Source organism: Amblyraja radiata, chromosome 1 (genome assembly GCF_010909765.2).
Source record: "Amblyraja radiata isolate CabotCenter1 chromosome 1, sAmbRad1.1.pri, whole genome shotgun sequence".
Taxonomy (NCBI): domain Eukaryota; kingdom Metazoa; phylum Chordata; class Chondrichthyes; order Rajiformes; family Rajidae; genus Amblyraja; species Amblyraja radiata.
In genome coordinates this window covers 105,504,748-105,516,830 of record NC_045956.1, presented here as the reverse complement: position 1 = coordinate 105,516,830, position 12,083 = coordinate 105,504,748, and the positions used below count along the sequence as shown (strand labels likewise).

Below are 12,083 nucleotides of genomic sequence, written 5' to 3'. Positions count from 1 at the left end.
AGGGGGGAGGGGAGGGGGGGAAATGGAGTGGGGAGGAGGAGGGGAGAGGGGGAGGGTTGAGGGAAGAGGAGCAGGGTGGAGTAGGGGGCAGAGAGAGGAGGGGGGGAGAGAGGGGGGGGGGAGAGAGGGAGGGGGGAGAGAGGGAGGGGGGAGAGAGGGGAGAGGAGATATGATGGGGGGCAGGGGGAGAGGCTGCTGGGAAGAGAGCTTGTGGGGGGGGTAAGAGAGCTCAGGTGGGGGGGAAGAGAGCCCGGGAGGGAGAGGGAGTCCAGGGGTGGGGGGGCAGGGAAAGCCGGAGAGGGGGGGGGAGAGAGAGAGAGAGAGTGCTCTAGTACAGGGCCGAACTTGCTCGTTCTTCACTCGCAGTGCTTGCCGCCGTCTGAAAAGCGAGCGGGACGTGGACGAAGGGAGCGGGGAGTGGGGAGCAGGACGAGGCACGGTGGATAGCCGGCCGAGTGCGAGTAGACTGAGAGCGTGCAGTGACCAAATGACTGCGAGTCGGGGGGGTAATGGGGTAACTCGCAGCGCGTGGAAAACAGTGCGCAGCAGGCCGTGCAAGCAGACGCATTGTGACATCATCAGCTCGTTTGCTTTCTAAGTTATGTGAAATGTTTGAACATTTTCATAATTAACTCAGGAAATAAAGCTCGAATTTTTCAGGTAATATAATTTTTGACTCCACCAGATAAAACTCTACAAGAATGTGTAAACATTTTACCGTAAGGGCCGTTTTTCGGAGCAGATGTGATCACACACACACACACACACACACACACACACACACACACACACACACACACACACACACACACACACACACACACACACACGCGCGCACGCGCACACGCACACGCACACGCACACGCACACGCACACGCACACGCACACGCACACACACACACACACACACACACACACACACACACACACACACACACACACACAAACACACATCCAATATCAGTGTTTTAATAGTTACTGGACCAAGGGGGACCCGTTGGGTCCCATCCCCTCAAGTTGTAGGGAGGGGGAGAGGGTGCGGGAGAGAGGGGCGGGGGAAAGAGGGGGGAGCGAGGGGGAGGAAGAGGGATGCTAGGGGAGGAAGAGAAAGGCTGGGGAGAGAGAGAGGAGGGAGAGAGGGGGGGAGAGAGAGGAGGGGGGGAGAGAGAGGAGGGTGGAGAGGGAGGAGGGGGAGAGAGAGGAGGGGGGAGAGAGGAGAGGGGGTAAGAGAGGAGGGGGGAGAGAGAGGAGGGGAAGGGAGAGGAGGGGGTAGAGGAGTGGTGCAGAAAGGGCGGAGGTGGGAAGTGAGTGTGCGAGCGGGGAGGAGGAGGGAAGTGAGGCCCTGGGGGGGGGGGGCTGGGTGGTGAAAGAGAGGCCAGGGGGAGAAAGAGTTGGGGGGGAGAGAGGAGGCCGGTGGGGAAAGGCCGGGTGGGGGAAGGAGAGGCCGGGGCCGTGGGGGGGGGAGGCCGGGGGGGGGGGTGCAGGGGGAGGAGGGAAGAGAGCTGGGGGGAGGGGGGGAAAGAGAGCCCGGGGGGGAGGGGGAGGGAGGGGGGAAGAGAGCCCGGGGGGACAGAGGGCCTTTGGGGGGGGAGGGGGGGGGGGAAGAGCCCGGGAAGAGAGAGAGAGCTCTAGTACAGGGCCCGACTTGCTCATTCTTCACTCGCAGCACATGCCACAGTCTGAAAAGCGAGCGGGCCGCGAAAAGCGAATGGGGAGTGGTGGAAGGGAGGAAGGGAGGAAGTGAGCGGGCAGTGGTCAATGGTCAGCGTTGCGCGCATCAACCAAATTACTGTGTGTTCAGTGGCTTCATTCCTGAGCCCGGGGGGGGGGGGGGGGGGAGAGGGCCGCTCTGTTGCGGGCAAGGCGGGGCAGACGGCCGTCCGAGTGCGAGTGGGAGCAAAAATATGACTGAGTGTCTGAGTGGGGGGAGGTTATTTGGGTAACTCGAAGCATGTGGAAAAAAGTGCGCAGCAGACCCATTGTGACGCCATCAGCTCGTTTATTTTCTAAGTGATTTGAAAATTTTGGACATTTTCATGAATAACTCAAGAAATAAAGCTGGAAAAGGAGAGGGGCGGCAGCCCGAGCGATGGACAAAGCGATCTGAGGATGGTGAAAAGCAGCGGGGGGACCAGCCGATCATGGCTTCCGCCAGTATGACAAAGCCGGGCCGGGCCAGGGGCGGGGGGGGGGGGGGGGACAGACGATCGCCCCCTGTGACGGGTAGAGAGCAAAGATCCTATAGCGGTATAGGATCTTTGGTAGAGAGGAGAGGGGAGAGAGGGAGGAAGGAGAGGGGAGGAGGTGAGAAGAGGAGGGGGGTGGCTGTGGTAGAGGGGAATGGGGAGAGTGAGCCAAATGAGGAGAGAGAGATGCAGCTTCTGACTCTGGAAACCCACTGCTGGAATGAGCGCGCAGGCGGGCGGGGCTTCGCAAGGGTGGGTGAGGGGGGTAGAGAGGGGTGCGGGAAGGGGAGGGGAGAGGAGAGGGGCAGAGGGATGGGGAGAAGAGGGGAGGAGGGGGAGAGGGGGGACGGGGAGGGGAGAGGAGTGGTGGAGGGAGAGGGGGAGGGGAGAGCTGGAGAGAGAGTGGAGGGGGAGAGAGAGGAGGGAGAGAGTGGAGGGGGAGAGAGAGGAGGGGCAGAGAGAGGAGGGGAGGGGGGAAGGGTGGGTGAGGGGGGTAGAGAGGGGTGGGGGAAGGGGAGGGGAGAGGAGAGGGGAAGAGGTGGAGGTGCGAGGAGGAGAGATGGGGAGGGGGAGGATGGGGGTGAGGGGAGAGTGGGAGGGGAGAGGAGAGGGGGAGGAAGAGGGGGAGGGGAGAGGTGGAGAGAGAGTGGAGGCGGAGAGAGAGAGGAGGGAGAGAGTGGAGAGGGAGAGAGAGGAGGGGGGAGAGAGAGAAGGGGAGAGAGAGAGAAAGGGGAGGGAGAGAGGAAGGGGGCGAGAGAGAAGGGGGAGAGAGAGAAGGGGTAGTGGGGGAAAGAACGGGGGTGGAATGGAGGGAGGGAGGGCTAGAGATCTCCCACCCTGTCTCATTGTGATATCATATGTAAATGAGATCCATTATGATTGTACATCTGTGAGATGGCACTGTGACTCATGCCACAGTGTGGTTTTAGTGGGACCACGTGAAGGTTCCAATCTCCCACCCTGTCCCATTGTGATGTCATATATGTAAATGAGATCCATTGTGATTTGACATCTGTGAGGTGGCAGTGTGACTCATGCAGCAGTTTGATTTTAAATTTTGTTGATCATTGACCAAATCTAGAGAGCAGTGGATTTCTGAAATCGTAAGTTATATCCCTACCGAGATATGTAAAAATCCCCGCGTTTTTGCGTCTGGTTTTCGAGGAAATACATTTCAAAGGCAAAATGATATACACACACAGACACACACACACACACACACACACACACACACACACACACACACACACACACACACACACACACACACACACACACACATACACACACACACACACACAGAATTTTAATAGATACAAGTGCAGACCCATTAGGTCTGTTCCCCCAATGTGCAGTTGTGGGGGGGGGGGCGCAGGGGGGGGGGGGGCAGGGGGCAGGGAAGAGGGGGGCAGGGGTGGTGGCATGTCGCGTCACACACACACACACACACACACACACACACACACACACACACACACACACACACACACACACACACACACACACACACACACACACACACACACACACACACACATACACACACTGAGTTTTAATAGATACTAGACCAAGTGCAGACCCGTTGGGGTGGGGGGCTGGGGGGGCTGGGGGGGGGGGGCATGCTTCGTCACACACACAAACTACCCCCCCGCACACACGCTAACTACCCCCGTTGATATAATAATATTATTGATTTGCTCCTTTTACCCTATAACCACCCTATCCACTGACGCATAGCCCCCAACTCACATGCGCATCTAGAGAGGGGGGGGGGGTAGAGAGAGAATGAGGAGAGACAGAGAGAAAGGGGCAGAGACAGAAGGGCAAGAGACAGAGGGAGAGTGGGGTGGAGTGGAGGAGGAATGGGAGGGTGGGGAGGGGATGTGGTGGAGGGAAGGGAGTAGGGGAGGGGTGGAGGGGAGGGAAGAAGGGGGTTAAGGGGAGGTAAGGTGGGGGGGCAGGGGGGGTGGGGGAGAGGAAGGGGGGAGAGAGAGACGGGGAGAGAGAGACGGGGAGAGAGAGATGGGGAGAGAGAGAGATGGGGAGAGAGAGAGATGGGGGAGAGACAGAGAAACCGAAATGCAACCCCCTTCCCCCCCCCCCCCCACACACACACACACACACACACACAGCGGGACTGATCTAAGCTGTCAATGAAACAGCTCAAATTTTTTTTTTAAATTTGCCTTTGAAATTAAAAGTTAATGTTAAGAATTAGTGATGTTAAGTAAGAAATAATTCAATTCAATTCAATGAAAAACAAGGAATCAACAACCTGGCAGGCTGGGGGGGGCCAGGCCAGGTGGGGCCAGGAAGCAGTTGGGCCAGGTGCAAAGGCATTGTGAGGTCAGCGGGCGGGGCCGGGTGGGGCCTGCAGGCAGGCTGGGGGGGGGGGGGGGGGACAGGGCCAGGCGGGGCCAGGAAGCAGTTGGGCCAGTTGGAAAGGCATTGTGAGGTCAGCAGCTGGGCAACCTTAATAGTTTTTTAAATGTCAGTTTGCTGGTAAATTTTAGTAAATATCTCTGGAAATAATCGAGCAAATTTATAGAGGATTGGATTTTTGAAATCATAAGGAAAATTTCTACCAGAAGATGTAAAAATGTCACTGTTATTGTAACGTCAGCAGATGGGCAACAGTCAGATTTTTTTTTTAAAGTTCAGATTGATGAACAATTTTAATTAAAAAAGTCAGGAAAATAATGTACCAACGGATTTCAAAACTCGCAAGGAAAATCTCTACTGAAATATGTAAACATTTTGCTGTTTTGGCATCTGGTTTTCGAGGAGATAAGTTTCACATGCAAAATGACGCACACACACACACACACACACACACACACACACACACACACACACACACACACACACACACACACACACACACACACACACACACACACACACACACACACACACAGTTTTAATAGATATATGATATGATATGATATATGATAGATAAGATTAAAACTAGTATGATCATTGTAGCCATCAAACAAAATTATTTCCATTTATTGGGATACATAAATACTGAATTCTGAATAACTGTGAAGCTCCTTGAGACATCAAAAATAACTTCAGGGAACATTTTACAGATCAGCTGTGGAGACTACATGTCCTGAAAACTGATGGGTGCCTCTGGGGTATTGTTTCCTTTCTGGCAGAAACATTTAAAACACTCTGCTCCAGGCATCCATGTACTGTATGCTTTCACTTGTCTGAATGTTTAAATATTTATAGATCAGAGATTTTCAACCTTCCACCTATAGAGAACTGAATGCATGATCTGAAAAACGGTCTGAGAACTACGCCAATTAGCATAAAATGTAGATTAATTATTTTCAGAGAAGTTATTATTCTGAACTTCCGTTGTCTCATGTGCTTTTAACAGGGTCAAATTGAACAACTTGTTAAGGAGCAGGAAGAAAAATAGAACAGGTGGACAGGATTGTTTGAGACATTTGCATGTAACTACCACAAGTGAAATCACAGGGAATTAATTAACAAGATATAAGTTGCGAATCCCTGCATTATGGGCCTGTCCCACTTAGGCGACTTTTTAGGCGTCTACAGGAGACTATGTGGTCGCCACATGATAGCCACTTGTTCGCAGGTGGTTTCCGGGGAGTCGCCTTCATGGTCGTGAGTAGTTCCCGCATTCTCGTATACTGTTGAAATATTAGCGGAGACCAGAATGAAGCCGCCATGGAGAGTAGCGAGAATTCTCGTGTTGTAGGTGCAGTGGTAGTGAGTCGCCAAGAGCTCATAGGTTCTCGTAGGTTGTAGCCGGTGCTGACCGGTGAATTTCATTGGCTCAGTGGGAAAAGAAAACGTAAACAGTAGTTTTCAGAACCAAGGATAACCAACCGGTAATGTTACTGTCTGCCGAGCTTCACAGCCATGTATCTCTGGCTTCTTAAAAGTTGTCTCCACTCCTTCTCCCCCCTCTCCATCCCTGTTTTAAAGGAAGTGACCCTTCCCATACACTGTGCTTTCACCATTTTAATTACAGCGCCAACCTTCCTGTTCATCATGGTGTGTGTCTGTCTCACATTGACTTTGCACCGTGTGAATTTCACTCAGACAGCACTCTCCCCGCTTGCCATGTCCCCCGCATACATAACTGGCCGGTGAAGGAAGCAATGTGTGCGTGTTCCACTCTGACAGTCGCCGTTCCAGTCGCCGTTCCAGTCGCTGGATTTTCAGCAACCGGCTACGACTTGACAGTCGCCGGCAGTCACCTGAAAAGTCGCCTAAGTGGGACAGGCCCATTACTTGCTCCAAATCTCCCAACTGTTTCATAAACAAACAGTTTCCATTTACAAATCCATTGTATTGTTTGGTGAATTAGATTTATACAGCTACACTCTACGAATGTTACCATGCACCATTCACCCCAATTTGAACTTTGGCCAAGTTTAACTGTTTCCATGCTTTTTAGTAAACAAAATATTAAGATCAGCATCTTATGCCTTAACCCTTTAAATCTCCCCTCGGTAGAGGAATGCTAGCATCTGGGGTAGAATGGAGGGGCAACGTGAAGGGAATATAGGGAAAATAAAATGGGATTAATGTAAACAGGTTTTTGATAGTCAGAGTAGACTTTGTGATGCTAAAAATCTGTTTCCAATCTGTATGACTATGATTCCATAATACTTCAGTCCAGAAACTCTCAACTTACTGTAAGTTCATAGCTAGAATAATTTTTTTCATGGGGGACTAGTGAATAAGTGGCCACTATTGATTGCCCTTTATGGATAAATGAGTGATATAATCTCAGAGGTTATTAATGTGGGAAAAATTCAATGGGATTGGAATGAATGGGTGCTGGGTGGTCAGTGTGGGCTCAATAGACCAAAGGGCCTTTTTTCAAAGCTGTCAAATTCTATGACACTTCATGTTGTACATGGGTGTTGCTGATATTTCTATGGACGGCTTGAAATGCTTCACTGGTGCAACTTGTGTGTTGATTATTTAAAGCAAATGCAGTTGATAATGTGATAATGAAGTATAATAAAGAGTGGTCAATGAACTGACATGTATAATGTATATTTCCACTTATTTTTCAGGAATATACAATTGACATTTTTTTTGCTCAGTCATGGTATGATAGCCGATTGAGGTTTAATGGCACAATGAAAGTTCTCATGCTAAATAGCAACATGGTTGGTAAAATCTGGATCCCAGATACGTTTTTCCGAAACTCAAGAAAGTCAGATGCTCACTGGATAACAACACCAAATCGATTGCTGCGAATTCAGAATGATGGCAAAATATTGTACACACTGAGGTAAGGCCAGTGAATGAAACTTTCACTTATGGTGGGCCATCTCATGCACTTAAAATGCTCCATTTCCATTGCCAGATTAACATGTCAATCTCAGAGCTCACAAAATGTTGAAAACTATGAGGGGTCACTTTGGCTGTGCCAAATGGGAGCTGTGCTAAATCTGCTAGAAGACATTTGACTGTGCATGCACTAAAACATTTGCCAGAAACAATAGTTTCAATAGTTTCTTTCTTTTCAATGCCATTCAATTTGGAATTAATGCAAAGGAACTTGCCCCAATTTCACTTCTGAAAGGTATCCTGCAGGGCAAACAAAAGCATAAACATGCTTAAGTTGTAAAGCATGATATAAGGTCTACGACAAGATTTTTAAAAAAAATGCTGTTGTTGCTCTGTGTTTTTCTTGCATATGATTTAAGTTCTTGTGGATTAAGGTAGCACAATGGTGCAGCGGTAGAGTTGCTGCCTTACAGTGCCAGGGACCCGGGTTTGAATCTGACTCCAGGCGCTGTCTGAATGGAGTTTTTACATTCTCCCTGTAACCATGCGGGTTATCTCCAGGTGCTCCGGTTTCCTCCAAGGTTAATTGGCTTTAGTAAAATTGTAAATAATCCCTGGTGTGTTTTCATGTTTTCAGAATGACATAGTGAGCAACTATAATGGTAAAGCACTACTTGCAAAGCTTGTTTTACAGGGCTGGTTGCCCATAACGAGCAATGTTTCTGGGCCAAAGCTATTTGGACATGTATTCATACAGTATGTCCATCCTTCATGGTGTATTAATCCTAGTGGCTTAGACAATGATTAGAAGAAAGTGCCAACATCCATGGTGTCAAGATTATTGTAGGAAAGAACTGCAGGTGCTGGTTTAAATCAAAGATAGACACAAAAAGCTGGAGTAACTCAATGGGTCAGACAACATCTCCGGAGAAAAGGAATGTGATGTATTTCGTGTCGAGACCCTTCTTCAGACTGGTCTGACGCATTAATATATTTGGCTTGCAAGTTAATACCAAAAATGTTATTAATTTAAACAGGGATGGAGTAAAAAGTTTAATTATCAAAGACACAATTGTCACAAAGGATGTTCATTGTGTTTATTGCAAGCCAATATCTCAATCCGAGGATGCCAGTGTTGGTGTTTCTCAGGGCAACCTCCTGGGGCCCCAGCTAGTTTCATTTGTTTTATTGATAACATTCCCATGAGATAAGAAATAAAGCAAGTTACTCTTAGTTCCAACTGCTATTTTTCATATAATGGCCATTTTCAACTAGCCAGAGCTTTCAAATACATTGATATGATCTTCTCTGGTTATTTGCAGACTAAGTTAATTGTTGATCTCTCCATAAAAACAAAACAGGCCTTTGTATGTCATTGTTCAATGCAGCAAAAGTGAAATGTGCTTATGCACTTATAAATATCCTCTTTGTACTGTTCCCCAATTGTGATACCGAAGCAGTTGGTCCACATCAGAATGCTGCAGTGCGTCAATGCATCCGGAGCTAGTTAATACAGATAAATATTCTGGAATTTACAGGGATTGAGAGTAATAAGGAAGGAAGATAATTTGCAAAGGAGACAGAAACAACATAAGGACCAACTTTTTTTTATACAAGAGAATCAGATTTTGAATGCACCACCATCGGTGAAATCCATTGTCACAGAAGGCAGTATGGATGTCAAAGGTTATGGGGAGAAGGCTGGAGAATGTAGTTGAGAGGGGAAAATAGACTAGCCATGGTCGAATGGCAGAACAGACTCGATGGGCAGAATGGTCTAATTCTGCTCCTATGCCTTATGGTCTATGAATGAGAATTCAAACTGGAATGAGATGATTAATTTCAAGAATAATTTCAAGAATATAGGGAAACAATACAGAAGTGAGAATAACTGGATTTCCCTTCAAATGATCCAGTGGCCAAAGTGATCACTTCCTGGAATTGATATTTCTATGATGCTATGGAACGTCAATGAGCAAGATTAGGAGAGAGAAAGATTTGATATGGGAGAAGCAAATCTAATCTGACATTTACTTTCTTCGATATGGATTGTTCTATCTTCCAGTATTTAATGACAATTCTTTTGTCGAACGAAAATTGCATAGACAAATGCTTCTTTATAAAGATATGGTATAGAAAAATGGTTGTTTGGAGTTTTAATGTATGGGGAACCACTATTATTGCAAATTCCACTGACCACACATGAGCTCACGATGCAGAATCTATTGGGGAATGTTAGCAAAACTCAACCATGGGCTGGTGCAGACCCCGTGATCTTAGTGGCTCAGAAGTGAGTGAAGACTGTGGTGGATGGAAGTGAGTATGTATATCTTGTAAGAAATTGCTTCACCATGTGATGTGACCTTAGACACATTGCTGCACCAGCCACGCCTACCATTTAGTTACTGACGATCTTTAATGAAGGTTTTGTTCAAGCTGTATTTGTTACTTATAGACCATAAGTTCATAACACATAAGAGCACAATTAGACCATTCGGCCCATAGCGTCTTCTCTGCCGTTCGATCATGGCTGATATATTTTTCCCTCTCAACCCTATTCTGCCTTCTCACTGTAACCTTTGATGTTACTGTTGTCTTAATAAGCAACACCAAAGAGCCTACAAGCACTGCATTGGAATAGAAAGATTAAACGAGCTTACCGTTTGAAGTTTGATCTTTATTTTATGAGAAGTTGAAGTGATGGATTACGTGAAGAGCCCACCAGTCCGCATACGCGTCAAGCTTTAGAGCAGCTGTATGAAACCACAGTATAGTTGCTGACCTAAGCTATAGGAAGATTAACGAGTTTAGAACTACCGATATGAGAAGTAGGGTTGGGAGTGGAGGGCACGTAATCCCTCACTTCAACTTCTCATAAATAAAGATCAAACTTCAAACGATAAGTTCATGTTTAATATTTCTATTTTATTTCGAAGTCACGTGAGTGACTATGTGAAGACTACAAAGCTCTGTTGGTTCATGCAGTAACCCAATCTGTGTGTGAAACACTTAAACAGATAAACCATTAATGGTAGAAAAACCATGGGTTATTAATATCATGATGCTAACTTGCATACATGACCATTGTTCTTAACCGGACCGTAGTCCCAATAGACTGTTGAGTTAGACAATAACTCATGCAACACTGCAGAATTTTATTTGCAAATATCCAGACATATTCAACCAAATTGTATAATTTATTAACACACACTATGTAAGCCCTTTGCTGTAAGATGAAAGGGAAAATCCATTCTATTGGTTGCTAATGAGCCATCAGCAATATCTTGAGACAATTGAATAACAAAAAAGAAACTATCTTTCATCTCATAGGTACTAGCAAACTCAGTGCACTTGAATACCTAATGACACCCCCGATCTCTGCTCTGGTGGGTATGCTGTCAACTTCAAATGTACGTAATCCTGCACATTTTGCTTATGAGATAATTCCCATAACAAGCTACCCTAATGTCAGTTATGACGTAGAGACCAAGCCAGAGATTGAGTAAAGGCTGTGTTCTTTTGTGCTGAGATCAGTTGCTAAAAGCATAATCATCTTAAAAATACTGCTCCCATTAGGAAAAAGTAAAAGAATGTTTGAATAATAATATACTGATATACATCGCGCACTACCATGAGTGTAGGCTATTAGAGTGGTCAAATAAAAGACACCCTGCATAACATAGTGAACAGTGGGTGAATAACCAATCATTTATTGTCCCATTTATGGTACTATAGAGAATGACAAAGCAGCACAAGCAATGTCAATTGTGCTATCACATAAAAGCTTCTCTAGGCTCAACCTGAAAGCCACACAAACCTCTGTTATTTCCTTTTAAAAATAACTCGCATATGTTGTTCACAAGCTTCTCATACAATCGTGCAGAGCTAGCTGCCCGAGAGGACAGGCTGACCCAGCCGTCACTCGTGACTGAGTAAATAAGAGTTGCTTCAGCCGCCTTACCATGGCGTGAATGAATAGGCAAAATTGGCACTTAAATTTCATGTTGCCTCATTTTTAATATCGCAAAAGGTATCTTGATAACCCATAAGTTTTATCAGCTGCAAATATTGCATATTACCTAAAACTCGATGACACAATGCCCTTTAATCTGAGTAGGGCAGCATTGGCTTTCACCACTAGCTTTGTTATCAAAACAGCACAATCTGTGCCTCATGTGTATAGATATGGCAGAGTATGCAACTTCAAGGTCAATTCTCTGAATCAGTTAAATTGCAGAAAGCCAATCATCCATCTTAAACTGGGTAACTAAACCCATGATCAGATTAGCCAAATGCTAACCTGATTTGGCCTGCACCATGTTTCTGTAATCTTGAGAAGTATCAGAAATATACCCCTCTAGTCCTTGGCCAGACCACTCATCCTCGCATGAGCTGTCACTGATTGCACTCGGAACCCCTGTTCCTCTCTTGACCATACGGACGGAAATGTTTTTTGGCTTCTCTTGCCGCGGAAGATGCATTATCTAGTTATTCATACATTTCGCTGATAACATATAATCAGAACCTAATGACTAGAGCTGACACCACAGTCTCCCTTTGATGTGGGAATATGAGTTCCCCGTCAACTCTTGACTAAGAGTCACCACGAAT

At 46.8% G+C, this 12,083-nt stretch overlaps 1 protein-coding gene across 1 annotated transcript in view; it reads left to right on the top strand.

Annotated features, from left to right (window-relative positions):
• Nucleotides 1-12,083, top strand: part of gabrg1 (gamma-aminobutyric acid type A receptor subunit gamma1) — a 152,539-nt gene that overhangs the window by 88,070 nt on the left and 52,386 nt on the right. Inside the window, exon 4 of the mRNA XM_033028027.1 lies at nt 7,253-7,473. Within this exon, the coding sequence (XP_032883918.1) occupies nt 7,253-7,473 (221 nt within the window). The remainder of the gene's footprint in view (nt 1-7,252; nt 7,474-12,083) is intronic.